Raw genomic sequence first — 24,738 nt, forward strand, 5'->3', positions numbered from 1 at the left:
AATCCTGGATACTGTCAACGTTTTATGGATTATTTCCCTTAATCGTTATCGTTCTCAACTATAACCTTGGCGTCTGACTGAATCATTTTAAAGCATACCCATTGCAGACATCGACTAGTCCATTCCCTTCTGTAAACAGTAGTGGTATTTTCCATCGATGTATATCAGTGACCTCTCGAGCAAATGTAATTTTGGCATATTTTATCACGATTAATAATTTCTCTTGAAAAAATGTGTAAAAATTGGGTTCGTGGATTCGAAGAAACCAAAGCACAATGTCAAGCTATTACCGACTGCGCCTTACATCCTTGCGTCTTTTCTGTATTTGGAAGCTTCAATGATACCAGAAAGGTGGTTATTGCAGTCAAGAAATTAGACGCACTTGGTAATATCTTGACACTATGAAGATGATTCATTATTTACATTCCGGTTTTTTCAAAATTTATCCGGCAGTGCTGGTAGCTTTTCACATTAAAATCATGACGAAAACCACTGCATTGTATCATAACTATCACATGCTTTCATTTTATTTTGTAGGTGGAGTTGCTGGGCACACTGAAAGGTTAGTTGATGTCATAGTACTTAAAGAACTCAAGAATGTCTATATCTTAATATCGCCTAGTCTATAAGAAATAAGACGAGTTTTAACACAAACATAGGTACCTAGTCTTACTATATATTCTAGCATTAGTATAGAGTTGTAGTAATAATTTTGTTTTTTAACTTAGAATTCTGATTAAACATTGTTCAAATTACGTTTTTCAAAATAATTTCCATTTTCTGAATTTTAGTATCGTATATACGTGATTCTTAGCTGCTTATTTTCTCTCACTATTTCTACATGTTGTGTTATTAATATTGTCCTTTATCGTCAATGCTTTGTTCAATTCTGTGTGTTTACCTCCGTGTGCTGTTCACTGATAGACACTGCTTTTCATGCTTTAAATGTATACCGTCGTCTGAATATTCTCTTTTCAGCTGCTAAAAACAATATGATATAGTCGTCTAAAAATATCTTTTATCATCTGATATCCAAAAAAATACAGTCTAATTAAAACTAGACCAAACTTTTTTTTATAAGCTTTGACTTGTACTACTTCAGTTTGGGTCTAACGACAACCCTCTTGAACGTTTGTAAAAATCTTTTGACCTAACTATATGACCCCTGTTTTAACCAATCAAATTTCTACTCTCTCCAGCGCTTGCATTTTGTGACACGGTGTCGGGTTAGATCAAAAGGTTAATTTGACGTTCAAGAGGGCTGTCGTAAGAGCTTCACTGAAGAGGCTATTTTAAAAATAAAAGGTAACAAAAAAAAAACGGAACGAAATTTTGGTCTAATTTAAATTAGATTTAATTAAATGTCTATTACCAGTCGATGTATATTGGTGTAAATTGTACTTTTGTTATTGATCGATGCATATAGATGTAAATTGACCCATCAATATAGGGAAAATCGTACTTCTGTTCAATGGATACATGGATGAATCGTACCTCAATTCGTGGATAGAGGATTAGGGCTGTGAATTGTTAGGACATAGGAAAAGTGTAAAATGAATTAATACGTACGTTACTTTTGTCCGCGAAAAATAATTGTTTCCAAACATTTTCTATCCACCAATCAACATACAATATCAATAGAGATATAATAACTTTTGTTTGTAATCGATATGAAAATTGCAAATTGTAGGCCTACTTCTGCCATCGAAGAAGTGCATAGTTCGTCAATGATGTCATCTGTTAAATTTTCAATTGAATTATTTTCAGTCCAGAAGTTTAATAATTTACAATTTTTATTTTCAGTACAAAAAGAAGTAAGTTAAATGGTTCACCACCAAATTTACAGTTTCGTCGCAATTTTAACCGTGCTTCAAACGGTTAAAAGACTACCTTTTTTTTAATTTTTACATTTTTAAATTACCGGTATTTTATCAAAATGTGCTATTTTGTGTGTTAACTTTAATTGTTTTTTAATGGTGATTTTGAATAAACTATTTTGTTTACCTACTTCTTTGTCTACTTTTTTTTTACGCTAGCCCAGACCTTATTTTCTAATTCCCATTGCGGTCAGTAAATTCCTCCTTTGATTCTTTTGCTATGGATAATCTTGTGATTCACATAGCACTTTACAAAGTCATTTTAAAAGTTCTCGAGCTTATACAAGAATACACTTAGACTGAAACATCCTATCTATCAATACCGTCGAGTCGGCAATAATATTTTGAGTCAACTTGACGGTCTAGCCTACACTAGGCTATAACGATCCGAACCGCAATACAAAACACTAACCAAAACTAAGCAGTTAATAAACTTTCACATGATGGGGGATTACATCAATCATAAGTGAGTAAGTATTTCGTAATGAAAAGTGGTATCTGGTGTCCAGAAGAATAAGCCTGTCGCCACACTCGCCATAGCTGCTACACATTGTAAAAACAAAAATCACAAGGAATAGGTGCAAAAAAATAAAATAGGGACTTTACTATTGAATTTTAGAAGTTCAAGGGACGTAACTGATGAAATATGTCTTTTTAAATTCAACAGTTCGAGGAAGTAAACTGATCACAAAATGTTTTATTATGTTAACAAAACAAAAATTAAACTACAAATCTACGTGAATAAGTTCAAAGAAGCTTTTATCCAATTCTAGAATGCTGATCACAAGCAGGAGAGGCAAAATGCAGTGTCGTATACCTGGCAAAATGAATACAAATTAACTGTGTTTTGTTTTAAACTGAGTTGCGCCCCTTATATCAATCACTCTCTAATACCACAAAAGAAGTATGAAAGAGTACAACATTAAACATGTCTTCGAATGGAATCAGGGATAGAGCTTTAAATTTAGTAAAAATACTACCACGATTAACTTTGGGTAATCTGAAGCGTCTGTCAGAAGATGTAAAAAAGGTAATTTACTTTTATTGACTATTTACTTGGCTTACTTGCTGCGTCGGTACGCTAAGCTTATAAACAACAGTTCGATCACAAAATCACGTACGTAGTTTACAGGATCGAATTTGGCATTGATTAGCCTATACTTATAGATAATAGTCCTACATAGGGCTCAATCCCCAGCATCTGATATAGCATTGGCATAAAGTTCTGATATCAATTTCTTAAGACTTAAGTAAGTGTAAAAGTTGTCTGTGTCAAGGCCTTTGTTTTCTATTTAAACAAGAGATGGCTGATGCTGAAAAAGTTTAGAAAGAGAGTGTCTTAATTGTCTCATCTAGCATTAAATGATTTCTTTTTTTTTTTGTTTACTTTCAGCCTAAAAATAGACGAAGAGACAGAAAGAGTGGAAAAACTCATGGCAAAGGGCATAAAGGTCAAGGCCAGAGAATGACATTGCCTAGACTTGGTTTTGAGGGCGGAAATACACCTTTTTATCTTCAGATACCTAAAGAACCCTACTACAGAAATCATGAGTATATTCTAAATTTATTTTGTTGCTTTTTACGAGTAACCTTAGCTGTCGCTTACTTTTCCTTTGTGAAAATCTGAAGGTTTTCACACAGAGGGATTGAGTTACCAAATTTTGTACATCCGAACACTGAATATTGTCTCATTTCAGATTGAGAAAAGAATATGTGCCATTATCATTATTACAACTACAACGTATGATAGATCTTCATAGAGTAGATATAAATCATCCTATAGATTTATCATCATTATGTAATACTAAGTTATTACTAGTAGATTGGGAAAGGAAACAGTTTGGAGTCCATTTAACTGATGAGGTATGATTTCTTACAATTTCAACCCTCTATACACTAATATTTGCTTATGTACCTGTCTCCTTTTAAATTAAATTATTGTTGTCTGAAGTCAAATTAGAACTAGTTATCTACCCTGTTATTCGAGTGCAGTGAAGACAACCCTTATACTAGATTATTGTTGTCTGAAGTCAAAATTAGAAGTTGTTATCTACTCTGTTATTTGAGTGCAGTGAAGACATCTCTTGTACGAGATTATTGTTGTCTGAAGCCAAAATTAGAACTAGTTATCTACCCTGTTATTTGAGTGCAATGAAGACAAACGCATCATTCAAAATTCTTTATTTGTAGGGTGCAGAACATTTTGATGCCAAGATCAATTTAGAGGTACAGAAAGCTGACGAAGTAAGTATTGCTGCAATAGAAAAATGTGGAGGAATTATCAGTACTAGATATTATGATCCTACCAGTCTACATGCTGTTTGTAATCCAGCTAAATTCTTTGCTCGAGGTACCCCAATACCAGTGTGTAAAGTACCTCCGAAAGATGACCTAGACTACTACTGTAAGGCTGAGAATAGAGGATATCTAGCTAAGCCAGAACAAGTTTTGGAACATCGTCTTATATTAGCTCAGAGATATGGCTATATGTTGAAAGATTTTGAATCAGAAGAAGAGAAAGAGATGCTGTTGATGAGAAAGGATCCAGAGCAGATTTTCTATGGACTGAGGGCAGGCTGGGTAGTGAATCTTAAAGATAGATGTATATTAAAACCTAAAGAGACTATTCATGAACAATATTATAAACTTCTTGAAGAATCTGCCTGATTGCAATAAATCTTTTAACTTGTAGTTTATATAAAAATAAATTGAAATTATTACTAGTTATTTTCCTTAATTTTATTTTGATCTATTTGCCAGGAAAGTAGAACGTAAAATTCTATTCATTTTCCATAAAAAAAAAATTGTATTCATATTTATGTCAATAGTTGGAGCGATCCTTGTTTCATAAACTTAAGTGTTCATAGCTCACCATCGAAATTTGGCTCTCAAATCCTTATGTGTCAGGAGACTCGTCTTTTCTTGAGACTCTGCCTTGTATAGAAAAGACATTAGAAATAGCTTTAGTACTCTGAACAAGAAATAGCTTTAGCACTCTGAACCCTGGATATCTTGAAAAAAATCCGTGTTAGAAATAAAAACCAAAATCCAACTAGAACAACCCTCACCCCCAATTAAAAATACTATTATTGACACTCAAAATTCTATTCTTAAATATAAGCACTCAATAATCAACCAAGTGGAAGATGATTTTTGAGTGTGTAACCTAGTGTAAAACTTCCAAAATACATCGTGATATTCTATAGACTTGAAACAAGAATACAAGAAGTCGAGCGACTAATGTCTTTTGTATGAAAACTACAATGGCAATCCTTCAGTTTTTGCTGTAAGTCTATTGTTGTACTATGTTTTCTAGGTTGTAGGTAATTAAATTTAGACGATTAAAGAAAAGGACATATTTAATTAGGGACACCTGGAATTATATTTTGTGGATTTAGATATTTTCTCCATAATCTGCGAATTTATTCAAAACGTTTTCAGTTATGGTTGTAAGAACTGTAGAATTTCGTAAAGCATAAACTACCATACCTATAAAGTGGATCCAGAGCGACTCGTGATTCAAAGCATCTCATCAGATCCGTCGCGAAATGTCATAAAATTGACAATTAGCATGCAAATTACCAGAGCCCAGATCGATAAGATCAAGTTTCTGCTGGGAAGGATAATATAATTTAATTTAATAATTTTATTTTTTCAACCACTGATTAATATTGGTATTCAAGACGAATTAAATTCGCGATATTGTCATAGCTTAACTAGAACCGCAGACATGAATCTGAATAGTGCAAATAGAAAATGTAAGGTCCACTTTAATACACCTGTGATTGGCCGAGGCAATGGCGACTGCAACTTTTCATATGGCCCCGTTCACTTGCTACATCTTCATGCGTTTATGAATTTGATTTTCCTGCAATTGAAGAATTATTTTCGAAACTACTCTAAATATTCCTACAAGTTGCATAGTTTCGTTCCGTTGTATGGAATTTGATAATTAATAATATTAGTAATCCCAATTTTCGCGCCTTATTTTACTTCCGGTTAATTTTAGTTGATTTTATAACATACATTTATGTGTATCTTAAGAAGAAATATGTCAGAACTTTCATTTCGGAGTCATTCGCGAATTTAAAACCACAAATATTCTCGAACATAAGAGAACAATGTTACCATCTTGAAAATATGTAAAATAGAGAGTAAATAAATATTCGGCGTCTTGGCCAGAAGGTAAAAGAACTGATTATAGCTTTGCTCCGGGCCTGTAGTTTAGATTTGAAGACTTGATAAAAGATATAAAAGATATACTGTTATATTATGACTGTTTATGTAAAAAAGGTTGATTTAACTGGAAGGCAAATGATAGATAATAAAATCTATGAATTGTTTCAAGTCACTCATATTAATGATAAAAAGCATAACTTTGATTTCATATAATATATTCAGATAGTGTTAGATAAGTTTAGATCGATAGTCGTCATCTGATTTCATTTATTGGCCTATTTTCCCAAAATATTAACAAGAAGTATCACTCAAGTACACAAATTGAGAAGGGAGAAATCCTCCCATTTTCGGTGTATAATTCAATTTCAGATATATATTTTTAGTATTCTTTAACGAAAGCAAATTTGGAATCGGTCATTCGGTTCTTCAATACTTAGTCCAAAAATCATAAGAAACTGCGTAACTGCTTCGCTAAAATCTTTGTTGATAAGATTTTGTAAGTCCAAATGCCGTCATTTAGTGTTCCTTCAACTCTCGAACATGATTTGCCAAATATGTTTCTTCACTGTTGGAAAAGGTGATTCTCAAATAATTTTAATAAACATCTTGAGTTAGTTTTATTCGTTCCAATTCTTCAGGAAATTGCTAAGTAATTCTTATAACATATTGTTTATTTTCCCTGTAGATATGAAATCAAATTAAATCTAATGAAATTTTGTCTGTTATTTGACTTTGATGCTGCAGACAACCACAGAAAACGTCTGACGCCTTAAAATTCAGGTTTTGTTACAACAAAGTGTTGGATGTCGGAGTAGATTTTTAATCAAAACATAGGCTGTATATCATATTTTCTTAACAAGGTTACTTTATAGGCGGAAGATGAGGGCCGATACTGTAAGAGCGATATTTATATTAGTTAAAATGCGGCCTCGGGCCCGTCTCACCACTTTCAGCGCAATATTTTACTTTGATAGTTGATTCTTAGATCTTTAGATTTTGTTAAGATAATGGAGCGTCATATAGTCGGTAGAGTTTGGGTGGTCAGATAAAATAAAATACTTCCGCTCATATATATCTGTAAACCTTAGATTCTGATATTTTTCCTGGAATAAAACATGAAATGTTTTTTTACGCCTATATTCAGCACCTTTTTTTTAGACAGGGGCATAGTTCCAGAATTTTTGTATGTTCTATTTCCACCTATCGATTGTCCAGGGTTCAATCACCGGAATAGGTCGAAGTATACCCTCAACTATAGGTTTCCCTGTCAGTGATGAAAAAGGCGTCTAGTCTTTCGGATGGGACAATAAACCGAGGCGATGCAAGGTTAATGATCGATAAAAGACAGTTGGAAATCGAAGGCTAATGTCGCAGCCCTGTACTTCTTCATTGCACTTCTTGGCGTTACTCGTCTTCATTAGTATATCACGTTCAGAAAGACGAAAAACATTTTCCGAAAAGATTAAAAAAAAAGGTCAGATGTGATTGTTCGTAGGGGCAAGTGATATATCCGAAGAGGCAATGGTGTATAGAGTTTATTCGCACTGATGGAATTAGTCGGTTATCAGAATTGTTTCAGGGAAGCAATCTATTTTTCCAATTACCAAATTAGATTCAAAGTGAACAAGAAACCAGAAAATATGTGCCCGATAACAAAATCATTGGATGAACCTGACCTCAATAAACGTTTTGTATTTAAATCTGATATAAACATGATCTTTATCTCTTTAACATTCCACGCTTTAATAATTAGACCCCTGATCCCACTCCTCACTTACTCTTCTTTATTCAACATTGCAGCAAGCAGAGATTTCTACAAGCCGGTGACTTATCTGGATTCTAATTAAGGACGCAAGCGGCGAGAATCAGCTTTGATGTTTGATATAAGCGAGAGGGGGGTAAGAAAGATATATGGAGTATGTATTGTAAAGAGTGACAGTATGAACCAGAGTGAAGAACAAAATAGTTAAATAGAGGTTGTCACACAAATAACAAGTAAATTAGTGGGTATACATGCTGTAATCGACGACAAATTACCCCATTACAATCTAATACAATATCATTGGAAAGTCGAGATCTGACGAGATTAGACGAGATAAAGAGATAAAATAGTGACAAACAATGATATGGTTTAGAAGAGCTGTGAAGAGGTAGTAAGATTAGACAGCGTATCATTGGGTAGCATTCGACAGATGTAACAACTTCTGCCTCTAAAAACACATTTTTTTTACTGTATTAATGTGTAATATAAGTGAAATGTATCCACGGTCCTGATTTTTAATATATCACAGAAAATGTTTACTATTTAAAATATTTTATTTTTGCCCTTTTTTTTTTATATAAACACAAGCTCCGTGAAACTCGTGCATATGTTGTCGAGTTTCTTAATGCTGATCACAGCAAGTACTCCGATCATGTAACCATTCAAAGTGTTCGTTATTTAGTAGTTCAAAGTCGTTTGAGTTCTTTACACACCAAAATATGATTTGGAGATATCCTTGCTTAGAATTTTTGGAGTTTATCTGAAGAATCTTTTTCCGAAATTCGATATTGGGGTCAAATTGATAAGAGCTCATCTAATTTGTATATTTCCGAAGTCATTTCTTATTGAGGACATCTAGTTCTGGAATTTTCTGAAAAAGGACTTTCAGTACACGAGCAAATGTCCCTTATTCAAAATGGTAGCGGTAACCCCCATTATATTGTATGAAATGTCGTAACATCACCAAAACCAATGCGTTTATTAGCTTAAATTTGAAAAGTGATCCCTATGGGGTATCTGGCAAATTATTACAAGATTAAAAACAATGACACGATGCCCTCTCTCTCCCACGGGACATGAAACTCGCTCGTCATATGGTCGATTAAGATCAAAGTAGTGTCCAGTATTTAGTTATTCAAGTGGTCAGCTAAGTAGTTAGTATCATGTTTGGGTCATTCGAACAAATTTCAAATAATAAGAAATATTTCAAATGTGGTAACTCTTGTACCATTAACATTCTCTGAGACATAATCACACATTTCTTGCACATTGCTAATTAAACCAGATCCAAAGAGATTGTGAAGCTTCAGACGGAAATTTGTAAAGGGTTATTTTCAAAACAACAAGGGATTTTACCATTGGTCTGTTTTGACCGTAACCTTTGGTAAATGGACATATATCCTGGTATAGTCTCATCCGGTTCTCAATCTAACTTAAAGTCAGATGCTTCATTTCTTGTTTTTTTAATGGTGGTTACTGCACTGAAAAGGTTGTCTTCTAATGTTTTTTGTCGAATTTTTGTCCGATTCTGTCATAATTCATGGTAACTATAATCAACAACACCTATAACAGTGGAATGGTAATGTGAAACAATTATATTACATAATTCATCACAAGAATTTCACAAAGCTTTTGATTGGCTGAATATTTAAGTGGCCTGCAACTCAGAGTGCTGATCAATTTCCTCAGATCATGGATGGCATTGTAGTGTCATACAATCTGGTTAAAAGGGTACCGAAAGTTTTCGAAAATGGCATAGAATGTCTAGCGTAAAAGAACCAATAGTAGGTGAATTATAGCTCAATTATTCACACGTTTCGTGTCGTCGGGTTGAATTTCGTGTTATGTTCCTCAAAAACTAAAGGCAAGACACACAGATCGAGAAAAATCCAAGCCAAGAACAAAGACGAGAAAAGATAAGATATGAACAAAGCTACCAGTATAACTATTACATTTTATACCTCTCAACATTTAATAAAACCCTAACAACTTCTTTAAGGCAAATCTAATTTCAACTTATTAAGCTTGATTAAAAGAATAAGTGGGTACTGGAAAAGATTAGTTGTTCCAATTTGTTTGTAGACTGCCGATGGCTAAAGGTAAAGAGGGAATGTAGAAGGCTGAAGATGGCGACCAAGGAGCTGATGAAGTAACTATATTAGCAGTCTAATGATATTACCCATACTTTTATCGTAGGCGCTTCAAGAATTGCCCATAGCTTTTATTTATAATTCTTCATTTACATGTGAGGAAAAACTGAATGATGTGAGTTAATAAATTTGCCGTCTGATCAGGTAGAGAAGAGTCCTTCCATTCCACCCCTTCAGGCTGTAACCACATGTACTGCTGCTGTCGAGTTTGACAACATTGCGCCGAGATGACTGGCAACATGATGGTACGATATTAGTAGGCGAACGACAACCAATTTGACCCTACAAATCTTTTTGATGTGATGGAGTGTAGACAATGACGCCGTAGGCCTGAATTTGATTACTTACACCGCTTTCTGGATAATAGACATTAGAATCAGATAACGATTCCTATAGGCTATATTATATTCCATTCAATAATGATCAATCATAAAGCTGGAAAAATCTTTGATGTGTATCATTCATGTCGGTTTAATATTATTATTAGTTTTTGAGAATTTTTCTTTGTTTATGATATGACTTTATATGAAAATTAATATTACCCGCCAATAGATTTGATATTTCCTAATCGTTTTTCAGATTGTTTATTTGTCCCCAGGAGAAAGATGATTGGGTTTGTCATAAACTACAAATTACTCATTACTTGTTACACCCTGGCGTCATTTAGTCTTTTATCATTTTCATCATTCTAGGCTAGAATGATTATATCAATAATAAAATGATTGCTTTAATTTATAAAAAGGGGTATTTTAGGCAAAAACAATTTATCATTATTTATTTATTTAATGAAACAATAGTATCAGTTGATTTGCTCAAAAATAAAATTGCATGTGTTTGATACGATCAATGCTAATTCAATAGCTTGAAATAATTGTCAAAATTCCTTTTCTATGAATTTTTCAAAAATTTTGTCTGTAGCCTATCAATTAAAATACTTATCTAAACAAAGTTTCCTCGACGAGGTTTTTGGTAAACTTGATGGCGTGACTTACCCGCCTCGCTGTTTCCACCTAGAGTACTAGAGCCGAAATTATGGATGATTTCGACGGTATAACAACAGAATCTTGTAGTAGAAGCATGCACAGGTATTTTGTAGATGTGTTAATGTGAGGATTCATCCGGATCCATCCTTGTCATGGAAACTTGCTGAGTGAAACAGGACGAGATTCACAAAAGTCAAATATCTGCCTTAGGTCCTGAAATTTGCTAAAAGTAACTTATCAAAAATCACGCTACTTCTTGAATAGTGGGAGAAATTTTCCAGATAGTCAGAAGCATTTCTAAGGGATTTTTAACATGTACAGTCTTAGTCATGTTCTATCGGAACGACCAAATGTTGCATTTGTATTGATATTGCTGAAGGAGAAAGCCGGTGGAAAAGTCGAATGTACTACTGTATATCGACCGATACCGAAACCGCTATGTTGGCGACCAGGAGCAGAAACATTTTGGAGCACCCGTCTCTCCCTGAACGCAATCATGCTAATGATAAGCGATCCTATATATTATAATACTATATCTTGAGTACTGAGTATTCAACGTTGGAGATACTGCTGAAGGGTTATTTTTACTTTTTTTTTACTTTTCTTAAAAAAAAGGCTCTATTGAATACCCGAAACATTAAAAGCATCTTGTATAGAACAATAGTGTAAGATTGGAATATGATGGCCTTCGGTTATGAGACTTATAACAACATAAAGCCTACAAGATGTTCCATTTAAAATTTGTCGTGAGAAATAATTAAAAGAGAAATAACCACAAAACCACGAGAAAACACAAAGAAGAAAATATTGGCGCCTGAAATGAATAATATAAGCAGTGAAGTAGAAAACACGATTTGTTGTCGATGCTGTGAAAGTTTCAGATTAGCCAACTTCGCCAATTTACGACAACCATCTTTTCTCCCGATCACATCATCGCAGGAGTAAAGGTCGCGCATACGCGCGTGATCGCTATAATGAAATCGTGAAATGTGAAATCGGGCATTATAGAATTCTGTCTCATTAAGTGAGAAATATGGTGAAGATTTGTGTATTAAATGTTGGTATAGAGGTAATTAGGATTGTCATATACAATAGTCAAAAAGAAGAATGCTTGTCATCTAGAAGCATTTGTTTATCACTGAAATGGTCCTGAATAATAATAATAATAATGATAATAATATTAATGATGATAATATACATATTGATAATAATATATATATCCGACAATATAAAACGCCTATAGCTTTATGCGTCTTTTTCAGACGAAATGTTCTATTGCGCGATCATTATATAGTTTTTTTGGGAATCGAAATTGTGCAGTGGGTAATATATACTTTTACGATTGCATTAATATATAAGTGTAATAAATATATAGAATATTACATAAGAATAATTTGTCACAAACGAAAATATTTTTGTACAATCGAATTCTTATTTTGTACAATCGTACAATTTATATGTGTAATCGTAATGCCTTTTTGTACAATAGTAATATATATTTTTACAATCGTAATATATATTTGTACAAGCTTAATATATATTTGTACAATCGTAATATATATTTGTACAATCGTAATATATATTTGTACAAGCTTAATATATATTTGTACAATCGTAATATATATTTGTACAATCGTAATATATATTTGTACAATCGTAATATATATTTGTACAATCGTAATATATATTTGTACAATCGTAATATATATTTGTACAATCGTAATATATATTTGTACAATCGTAATATATATTTGTACAAGCTTAATATATATTTGTACAATCGTAATATATATTTGTACAATCGTAATATATATTTGAACAATCGTAATATATATTTGTACAATCGTAATATATATTTGTACAAGCTTAATATATATTTGTACAATCGTAATACTTTTTTGTACAATAGTAATATATATTTGTACAATCGTAATATATATTTGTACAAGCTTAATATATATTTGTACAATCGTAATATATTTTTGTAATATCATGATATATATTTGTATAATCGTAATATATATTTGTACAATGGTAATATATATTGATACAAACTTAATATATATTTGTGCCATAGTTATTTATTTTGTACAATCGTAATATATATTTGGACAATCGTAATATATATTTGGACAATCGTAATATATATTTATGCAATCGTAACATATTTATACAATCGTAATATACATTTATACAATCGTTATATATATTTTTACAACCTTAAAATATATTTATATAATCATAACATATTTTTTGTGCAATCCTGATATATATTTGTACAAGCCTGTATATTCATACACTTGTAATAGAAATAAAAATCATAATACGTATTGGTATAATCGTAATGTTTTATGCAACTATAATACATATTTATACAATCGTAATATATATTTTTACAATCGTAATATATATATGTGTAATCATAATACATATTTATAAAATCGTAATATACATTTATAAAATCGTAATATATATTTATAAAATCGTAATATACATTTATAAAATCGTAATATATATTTATAAAATCGTAGTATATATTTATAAAATCGTAATATACATTTTTAGTGCAATCGTAATAATGATAATATATGCAATTGTATTTGAAATATCATAAAAATACACATAAAATATTATCATTTAAAAATAAAATTAATAGAAGCATTATTTTGCTGAAATAAATGAATGGATAATAATTTTGAATTAGATTTTACACGAAATTGTTATCCGAAAAGATGGTTCCAAAATATCAGAAATAGTCAACAGAGCAATCCGATCTGAACAATATTTGATTCTACTAATTGGTTTAAAATCTCCTATCTATTGTTAACATCACAAGTATATTCACTCCAATTTGTCAGAATATTTGTTTGAATTGAGATGATTCTGTCACATCATATAAATTATATCTTCTAAATGATCTCTAATCGCCTGTCATCGGAGTTGGAATTCGAGATCGTACCAGTGTCGGAGTCGGAGTTAGCGTGTGATGTCTGTACTGGGCTAAAAGTAAGCGTGTGTTGACAGTGCTGAGCTCGTGAAATTATAAACGCTGATTTTCAAGTCGTCTGCTAGAGATAAGAGGCTGAAAAAAAAATACAGAAAGTACGCAGCTTTGCACGTGTCTGGTAAAATAGATGACGTTTCACGCTATAAACTAACTACATTCTATGTATTGTGCTAATTTACTATCACTGTCAATTTTTTACCTGCTTCTAGTGAAAATTAAATTGATGAAAATTATTCTTGACTTGTGTCGACATCTGCTGGATTTTTTTGTTTTGATCAGATAAAATAATATCACAATTTATCATCTATTTATATCATCCATACCATTATCTTTGGTTACACCTTTTGCCTTTTTTTGTCAGTGACTTATACGCACTGATGCTGCATGTAATAAAGTTTGGATAAAGCCAAGATGTATTCGAAATGCCTACTTTTAAACAGTATGGCTGATCGATTAGCGGAAATTAGGATTACTATCGACCCTTAAAGAAGGATTTTGTCAGATCATTGGTGTCTTTTGTAATTTAGTAACTTGCAGAAAAAGATTACCAAATTCTATTTATGTCAAATTATATAAGACCTTAACAAACCAAAATACCACTATGCTACCAACTGTTTCAACCGAAAGTGATCTTGCTCTTATTTCATTTATAGTATACAATATTCAGTATCAGTATACAATAGTCGAAAGTCATTTTTATGTCAAACAATGTTTTGGCTTCATAGAGTGGCATTGTTGCAGAACACAAGGCACCGCCTTTACTTTGAGGTCCTTCGTATTGTCTTAATGCGTCTGTGTTTGCAGCAGCGTATTGGCATATCCATACCCGAGCAACAGTTCTCCTTGCAATCTCGCTAGTTTGTTTGTTTGCCAAAATCATTATCAGTCGTATTTATGCTGCAATTTTAACCTGCTCTAAACAACTGGTGTAACTGTAATATTGTTTTCTAAACTCCATTACACCATTGATCAGCTGATATAATCTGGTATAAGAAGGGGGTAGTCTTACATTAGGACATTGTTCATTATTATGGTTGTAAATATTGTCTTTAATTTGTACAAGTGTTCAAATTTAACATCTGATACTAGGTGTTCCAAGTGTCATAACAGTTTTCTAATTTAGCTACATTAGTCTTGCTTCAATTCCAGATAATAGACCTTTCGAATCTTAGTAGTACGGTATACGGCTAGTAACTTAAAGGGATTGTAAAGAGGTTTTCTAAAAAAAATCATGTGTATTGGGGACGCTGATAGCATAAATTTTTAATCAGACGTCTGAGGTTCCTGCAATTCCACTAATCTAAATGTTTTATGAGGTCACTAATCGCGAAGGGTCTTATGTGATACAACATATTATGCGATTAGTGGCGTAATGAAAAATGTAGTTTTAGTGGAATTGCAAGAACCATCAGACATCTGATTGAAAATTGGAATGGTGCAAATTCATGCTATCAGTGAACCCGATACACATTTCCGATACTAACGAATTCTGCTTTTTGATACTTTTTCCACACTAATACTAATTAAATGGTTTTTAATCCAAAAAATAATGTTGAACCTTCTATTACGAGTATAAGCTCCCCGCAAAAAAGTAACATTTCAATCTGAAGGCTTAGTTTAATCATATTGCACTGGTTTCAGACATGTTACTTAGATCTGTTTCGTCCAAAAACTTTCCGAAAAGCAATCCAACTATGTTATATGTTACCCGTTATAGTGGCAGTGAAACGGTTTGAAAATAATCCTTAAATTATCCCAAATCTAGAGTTATCTGCAATTTTCTCAGATCAAGGAAATTATGTTATGATCTCTCTTTTCTCAAATTTTGTCATTTATTGATGTTTCAGATCGAAGAAAACAGTGATGTGTTTATAAATTAAGTTGAAGAAAAACAGTGAATAAAATCTGGTAATGAAATAATGAGAAGTTGTACTAAGTCCTGATGTAGTTAGTTGTAAAATGTTCAATATGAAAGTTATTGAGACGAAAGAAACATTATCTATGTGTGGCCTGTGGTGATATACTTTAATTATTCTCTGTTTGATCTAAGCGATCTGGAAACCAAGATAAAATTTTCTACGCTATATGCCCCATATTGCTACAGGCTAAGAAATGTTAACACCAGTTGGGGAGAAGAGTTGCCTGTTTGTTCGCCTCAAGTCGTGTAATAACTGACTCTAAAAGCCCATATCTTTCCCTCTCTTTATCACCTTCGACCAAAAATGTCGGTAGCCAGCGGTAACAAGTTCGACTCCAGAAATCTGTCAGTTCGTTGAAAGTAAAGAATTTCCTATAGAATTGATGAGAAACGAGAAAATTTCTTGTTTCAACTCATCAATCGTGCCATAACTAACATTTACATTTCTTAATAGATTAATAAGTAAATATTCAAGCTGTAAATGAGGCCATCCCCAGGCATTGAGAGTAATATCTTCATTTTCTACTCTTGATAAGAAACATAAATATCATCTTTACACGTTTTCCATTCTTCTGGTCTTGCTCTTGATCAAACAGGGACACAGACAAGGTTTTGGCATATTGACAGTTTCAAGTCTTGCACCAAGAATGGAAATTGTGGATAAACAATCGCTTTCTTTGATATAGTTTTTTTAAAATTTTATTTACCAAGTAAAAAAAAACTTCATGTAGGACCAGGGTAATTCCACAAAGTAATATATATTTAAATTATTGTATTTTGTTTTTAATGATATTTATAAGCATATCTTTAGATTCATGTTGATTTCGATTTTTCACAATATTATCATTATTATTCATTATTGATAATATCATTACATTCTACAGTAATGTGAATTTCATTATCTTTTCCATCATCATTATTTTTCATTATCATCAAGTCTGTTATATCTATATATATAATTAACATGCTTTGTACATTCATGTATACATACACTATTTAAATATGTTCAAAAATTAAACTCCATCATCATTTTTGTTTCTTCACTATCATTATCATTATAAATTTTTAACAATTTTCATTCAACTCGTCGTTGCTTAAAGGAAACGGCTCATGTTCATTTATCTATAATTAATACATTATATTATGAATTAATATATTTTTCTCTGTATGTATTTACGTAATACAAATGTATATCTTATGCTTATTTGAATTGCTCTAATGTCATGAAAAATGCTTCAAAGCATGCGTTTGATCTTTAACTTCAAGTCAAGTAGAGTTTCAACATTATTTTGTTATTCGCCATAAGGTTTGTAAAAGATATTTCTGAATCAAGGCTGAATATTATATTCGCAGTAGACATGATTATTATTAAAAGAAATGTATATAGCCTATATTATGTCAACTGTTCTCTTTCTGTAGGCTCAACCATGGCTAGATTTCATTTGGTAAAAATAACAGACCAATGTTTCCAGGCGATCTGCTTTGATTATGTGACGACGCAAGCTTCGTACCGTATGTGTGATCTATTTCAGAGAGGAAGATTCCCTAGAGCAGGAAGAATCTAAACAAATAAGAACTATAAAAGGCCAGTTTTAATTGGGAGCTCAAAAACAATGGGGTTTCTTTTGTGGTTTCAATAAGCTTATCAAATACTTTCTTCTACAGATCCACAGGCTATCTAACAGATTTCCGTACAAGGCAAACGACTGAGATACGCACTATGTCTAATTCTATTAATTATAGAGTCCAGTAATATCTTAATTAAAGGAAAAACTTGCGTCTTGTAGAAGAAATTGTCCTGAAGCACGCCCAATTAAGTAGGAACAAGAGATAATATGAAGACATTTTGCCAGTGGGGAGGTGTCAATTACACTTTCTCCACGTAAATCAACTACAATACTAAAATAGATAGGCCTTAAGAAATATGAAATGAATTAGGAAATATTCTGATGACAATCTGACAGAATTCATACACCAGTCAAACGTTTTTCATTTTCCTTTACATTGCTACAGGCTGCTTGTTAGCCAATCTTTCCACCGTGGAGGTATAGACGCGTGGATAATCCCCCAATTATCGCTGTGAGAAATTCATAATATAATACCTTGAACAATTAAAAAATTGTTTTCTTGAATTTTAGCAATAAATATTTTTTCAAAAATGGAATTTTGTTTTTGTTGACAAATTTCAGACTATGTATTAACATGTTTCGATAAAGGTGCTGTTGCCTTGAATACAAATACACATATGATATTGTTTTATTCTACTGTCCACTTAATTAACAAGTTTATTTTAAAATTCTTTGGAACTTCTATATCAACATAAAAAAAAAACAAGTAGGGGCTTACAAACCAACTGCGACCCGAAACCCAGAATCCAAGATAACTGTTTGGCACTAAATTGGTAGCAACGTTTAACTATTCATATGATGAAGTATATCAATCATGTATGAGGAAGTATTTCATGATGTTGGACTGTTTTTTTTTATTGTTTCCAATCTGTATATTGGACTTCTGAATATCTAATCGTATATACTGGTTCAATGAATTTTCACCAATGATTAAATAACTAATTTTGTAATTTGTAAAGGCATCCAATACAATATTGTTAACATTCAATATATATGGATCGCAGTAGACGTATTCAAGCCGAGTTCTCAATTTCATGGAAAATCTCTCCAATAGGATCTATTTCTGTAAATTAATAAGCAATTCGAGGAAACAAAGGCGAGTAAATTAACCGCGTGTCCGAGACGTCATTAGAGTGTAAAACTGACCAGTGCCCGAGGTAGCTGACTCTTGTTGGGATTTCAATCCGGGCTAATCAATCTGGTAAACGTGTGTTCAACATATTGACAAGAAACTAAGCTTCTTCAGTCTTTAAATGCTCAGTTAATGGGCTTTAGTTCCACTGTGTCGCCTGCCTGTTTCCCTCAGGCTTACCACACCCAATAGAAAATCATACTTTTAAACATGGAATATCTCCAGTTATCCTTAGGATCATTTTCACACCCATTCATTAAGTTTGATTACTATATCTTATTATTAGACTCGGTATAAAACAGTGTATATATCACAGTAAATATCTAAAATTTACCACCCGAAATGTTAACTGGTGCTTTTTCTTGTAAATCATAGCTTCCAACTGTGCCATTCTAATTTCCCCTCTTTTGCTGTAATTTCCAGAAAAATGTTACAAACTAAGGAAAAACCAAGTTCCACTTCTGTTAAAAAATTCAAAACAATCAAATAGAATCAAAATTTAACGAACACTTTTAAATTCTTTATGACTCGAAAATCGGAATATATATATTTTTCATTCATTCACCCCATAATAAAATATCTATAAATATTATTAACAAAACAGATATCAAGTAATTTTATAATAATGGTATCGTATATCATTATATATTGTTGATATCATGAAAATTAAAAGAAAATTTTTGTTTCGTTATATGATATGATATCAAACTCTATCTATTTTTACCATGATTTGATAATGACCTTTCCTTGTATTTCAAATTTGAATATATTTTTTCCAATTCTTTTGAAAAATGACCAGTTTTTCTGTCCGTAATTTATAAAAATAATTCTAAAACTTCGCTCTTCGCGCAATTATTGAATGTCAAAGATTCCATTTCTCCGTATCACTTTTAATGATCATTCGATATACACATTAAACTTAATTAAAATATCCATTAAACATTGTTTTAACAGAGTTCAGATGTCTTGTATCTCACACGAACAGATCTGTATACAATCATATAAAAAATACTTCATTAACTCTTCTACAAGATTAGGAAATCTGAGCATCTATTAAATTCTGTCTTGACTAAAAAACCTGATCTATTTCATCTTTGCTGCAATTCATTTTAAAACAGAAAGCCCGAGGTGCTGAGTTACATCGAGTAACATCGTGTCATTTTAGTAATTTCCGTTTTCCAAGAGATATTTTTGCTGGGCATATCAACCGGGATTATCGTTCTTGCCTAAAGGTTATTTTCACCTTCATAGTGGTTAACACAGAAGAGCGTCAAAACTGCTGTCAAAATTAAGTGTAATCTGTTTAGCGTTCATTCGGTAGGGAAAATGACCAATTTCCCGTCTAATATTGTTTGTGGCCTACAGTAAAATAGATAAGCTTAGCTTCACTAAGAGGTTATTGTCAAATCTCAATTCCTGAAGTTATAGACCAAACTTTCAAGAAGTTTGTTTGGTTAGAAATATGCCACGGGACAAATTAGAAAAAGACGCTTATTGTCTATGAAATTTTAGAGATATCAATAAAAAATCATTGACCTCTAAACGAATACCATATTGGTAATATATTCTTCATGTTAATATTTTTTTTATATTTTGAATAAAATATCATCAACTGTAACCTATTAATTTAGATTTAGTTTAGTTGTCCATGTAGTTCGTCATATGATATTTAGTCAGAGGGTTCTTGTATTTAGTAATATCTGTTATTGACTCCAGTGGTTCTAGTATTTAGTAATAGCTGCTATGTAGTAGAGTTGGTTCTTGTATTTAGTAATATCTGTTATTTAGTCCAGTGGTTCTTGTATTTAGTAATATCTGTTATTTAGTCCAATGGTTCTTGTATTTAGTAATATCTGTTGTTTAGTAGAGTTAGTTCTCGTATTAAGTAATATCTGCCATTTAGTAGGGTTGGTTCTTGTAGTCAAGAGTTAGTCCAATTGTTCTGGTATTTAGTAATATCTGTTATTCAGTAGAGTTGGTTCTCGTATTAAGTAATATCTGTCATTTAGTAGAGTTGGTTTTTGTAGTCAAGAGTTAGTCCAATGGTTCTGGTATTTAGTAATATCATGTTATTTAGTCGAGTGGTTCTGGTATTTAGTAATAGCTGTTATTAGTTCAGTGGTTCTTGTATTTAGAAATAGCTGTTATTATGTTATTAGTCCAGTGGTTCTTGTATTTAGAAATAGCTGTTATTATGTCATTAGTCCAGTGGTTCTTGTATTTAGAAATAGCTGTTATTATGTTATTAGTCCAGTGGTTCTTGTATTTAGAAATAGCTGTTATTATGTTATGGGTCCAGTGGTTCTTGTATTTAGAAATAGCTGTTATTATGTTATTAGTCCAGTGGTTCTTGTATTTAGAAATAGCTGTTATTATGTTATTAGTCCAGTGGTTCTTGTATTTAGAAATAGCTGTTATTATGTTATGGGTCCAGTGGTTCTTGTATTTAGAAATAGCTGTTATTATGTTATTAGTCCAGTGGTTCTTGTATTTAGAAATAGCTGTTATTATGTTATGGGTCCAGCGGTTCTTGTATTTAGAAATAGCTGTTATTATGTTATTAGTCCAGTAGTTCTTGTATTTAGAAATAGCTGTTATTATGTTAATAGTCCAGTAGTTCTTGTATTTAGAAATAGCTGTTATTATGTTATGGGTCCAGCGGTTCTTGTATTTAGAAATAGCTGTTATTATGTTATTAGTCCAGTGGTTCTTGTATTTAGAAATAGCTGTTATTATGTTATTAGTCCAGTGGTTCTAGTATTTGGTAATATCTGTTATTTAATCCAATGGTTCTTGTATTTAGTAATATCTGTTATTTAGTCGCGTGGTTCTGGTATTTAGTAATATCATGTTATTTAGTCGAGTGGTTCTAGTATTTGGTTATATCTGTTATTCTGTCAGGTGGTTCTTGTATTTGGTTATATATGTTATTTTTGTCAGGTGGCTCTCTATTTAGTTAATCTGTGATTTAGTCAAGTGTTTCTTGTATTTAGTTATATCTGTAATTCTGTCAAGTTATTCATGAATTTAGTTATATCTGTAATTCTGTCAGGTTATTCTTATATTATATCAAAGTGTTTCTTGTATCTAGTTATATCGGTTCTCTGTCAAGTGATCTGTTACTAAGTTATGTCTGTTATTCTGTCGAGAGGTGGTTCATTTTCGTGATACTTTAAATTTTATTCTGTTACTTGTCCATATTAGTATGATTTTGAAATTATAAACTAATTTAGCGCATTTGCTTTCGTTAAATTCCACTTTTTAGACAATTAATTAATAACAAATTGTCTTAAAAGCTGAATTTTATCCGTTTGTCTGGATATTTTCTTAAACTTCAAGTGAAGGAAGCACATATATTTTACCATAGCTTCGGCCACCAAAGATGTTGTTTTGTCATATGGCACGTACATCTCTGTTATAGATTTCATCTGGATTTAGTGGTATGGTATTTTAAATGGAAACCTGTTCACACATGAATATAAATATAGTTATCTGGTAGTTAAACTCTCCAACTCTTCCTCTCTCTATCCAAAATGAATTTCAAATTCATCCCTTTTGATCTTAAATGAATATCAAATTCTTCCTTTACGGTCTTAGATAAATATCAAATTCTTCCACTCTATTTATCTTAAAAGAATTAAAAACTCTTCCCTTACTGAATTTCAAATTCTTCTTCTCTATATCTTAAATTAATTAAAAATTCTTCCCTTACGATCTTAAATAAATTTCAAATTCTTCAACTCTCAATAATAAATGAATTTCAAATTCTTCTTCTCTATATCTTAAATAAATTAGAAATTCTTCTTTTACGATCTGAAATAAATTTCAAATTCTTCAACATTTGATGAATTTCAAATTCTTCTCTGATCTTAAATGAATATCAAATTCTTCCCTTACGATCTTAAATAAATTTCAAATTCTTCAACTCTCAATAATAACTGAATTTCAAATTCGTCCTCTCTATATCTTAAATGAATTAAAAATTCTTCCCTTCAAATTCTTCAGCTCTCAATCTTAAATGAATTTCAACAAATTTGTTCAACATAAATTTAAATTTGTTATAAATCTATTAGAATAAAAACAAATTGTTTAAGACAGATGATAAATCTGGTATTATGTTCAAGCAATGTTGACTATTAGAAGAAATAGTTGTCAATCTCTGATAGTTTATCATCCGCTAATGTCTGTTCATATTTCTACTAACACATGGCCAGAACATAGCGTTACTGGTAGTCTCTGTTTTACTCTGCCTTAATGAACTCAAATTAAGGATGGCCATACCCTACCATACAATGTTAAACCCTGCTTTGTATTTTCTACCATGAAAACATAGGCTATGGTCGGTTGATAATCATTTGAAGATTGAAAACTGAATGCATGTTGGAGATTGCGAATGGTTTTAAAACTCAATGAATAGCAATATTATCAAATCAATGAAGTTCTGTTATCTGAGATAAACAAGATAATGAAAAACTTAACTTTTTTCATTCACGTTCCTCTCGGACATATTTATAATTCGAACATATTTTTTTTACCCGGGGATCTGTTTCTCGTATTAATGAATTATTTAAATTATCGATAACAAAACCTTACGTCTGATATCCTCATGGCAAAAATTGATAATTTCATACTTAGACTTAAACTTTACCAATTTCGGATTTCAAAAATTCCTTTGAGCAGTATTTGTTATAACACAATAGAGGATGAAAAACAAATGATTAGAAAAGAATACAGCCAATTGAGAAAAAGACAGCAATATGGACTTTTCAAACTTTGACTTAAAATAAGAATATCGAACTTTGAGGAATCGAAATTTTCTGTACCTTGAAGGAAAGTGCAATGTTATCTATTGATAAATAAGCATAGGAAATCATACAAAATTTTAAATGTCATATTCTAAATCCACAAATTTACAAATAAACCTTTTGTTTTTCGTTAACATAGCTGAAAGGGATAATTTTTCCTTGCAACAAAAGTTGAGAAGATACAAGTATGAAGTACATGGTGGTCAAACGATTTTGAATTTTCTGAAATTATTACTTAATGGATTAAAAATACAGGTTTAAACGAATTTAAGTGCTTTATCAAAAGGTACAAAGAAACATGTGCCATCTTTCCGAATATTCGCATAATAACTTTTGAAAGTTTTTGGGAAGATGATCTGGGCACAACAATTATTTTACCTTTAAGACCCTAAGCACTTTTTAATTAATTTTCGCTTCTTTTAAACGAATTATTTTCTTAGAAAATACACACTTTCTGCAAGTGAAAATCCATAATTTATCAATATTTTACCCTGGTACTTGTTCAACCAAAACTTTGGTGTAGTGCATTTAGTACATCACAAGTAATAGACAATCTTCAACAGACTTTCAAGAAGAATTTCAAAGAACTAAATTGCAGTATGCAATTCTCCCATATCATAGCGACAAGGCTAATTTTTTCATAGAAGCTTCCGTCACAACCTTTAGTTTCTTTCTTTATGAAATTTGAAATCAAATTTATAAAGAATATGCAGAAAGTTTTAAAAGTTTTATGTGAATCTGTTACGCTATATTACTGAAGGAATGTAGATATTGATTTTTATTTCCTTTGAAACTCCTTTGTGATATCAATATCAGTTACAATGCTTCCTGCTATATTCGCCGCAAGTCTAAATATTTTGCTGCAGCGTGTTCATATTCTATTTTTGAAAAGAGATGATATGCTATTCCATCAATCCCGAAAATTTTGACATTTTTTATGACAATGAATGTTACAATTCAGAGCACGTTATTCAATATTGTTAAGTTTCTTAGACTACACTATCTCAAATACAAATACATACAATTTGTATGCATTTTCAAATGTAAATCTTGATACGGTAAACGCTTCATCCACAAACTAAGAAGGTATATACAATTTGTATGCATTTTCAAATGTAAATCTTGATACGGTAAACGCTTCATCCACAAACTAAGAAGGTATAAAAAATCACAAATTTATTGGAAAGAGTCCTGCAGTTCAGCAAGCTAACACAAGGACACACTGCATACTAGGGTATCACTCGTTTATTTATTTAAACCACGACATTATTTGCATTGTGACAATGTTATATCCTTT

At 31.6% G+C, this 24,738-nt stretch overlaps 1 protein-coding gene across 1 annotated transcript; it reads left to right on the forward strand.

Moving 5' to 3' along the window:
- Window positions 1-2,771: 2,771 nt before the first annotated feature.
- Window positions 2,772-4,600, forward strand: LOTGIDRAFT_233189 (hypothetical protein). The gene is made up of 4 exons (XM_009058750.1): window positions 2,772-2,907; window positions 3,271-3,428; window positions 3,575-3,740; window positions 4,068-4,600. The coding sequence occupies exons 1-4, from the start codon at window positions 2,806-2,808 to the stop codon at window positions 4,542-4,544; spliced, it is 903 nt and encodes a 300-aa protein (XP_009056998.1). The 5' UTR covers window positions 2,772-2,805; the 3' UTR covers window positions 4,545-4,600.
- Window positions 4,601-24,738: the final 20,138 nt, after the last annotated feature.

This window comes from Lottia gigantea, assembly GCF_000327385.1.
Source record: "Lottia gigantea unplaced genomic scaffold LOTGIsca_35, whole genome shotgun sequence".
In the NCBI taxonomy this organism is placed as follows: domain Eukaryota; kingdom Metazoa; phylum Mollusca; class Gastropoda; family Lottiidae; genus Lottia; species Lottia gigantea.

Bases quoted from the DNA above. Each gene is read 5' to 3' on its own strand.
- LOTGIDRAFT_233189 (XM_009058750.1), top strand. From the start codon at position 2,806: ATGTCTTCGAATGGAATCAGGGATAGAGCTTTAAATTTAGTAAAAATA. The intron at 2,908-3,270 runs GTAATTTACTTT...GTTTACTTTCAG, and splicing joins TGTCAGAAGATGTAAAAAAG to CCTAAAAATAGACGAAGAGA. The intron at 3,429-3,574 runs GTATATTCTAAA...GTCTCATTTCAG, and splicing joins CCCTACTACAGAAATCATGA to ATTGAGAAAAGAATATGTGC.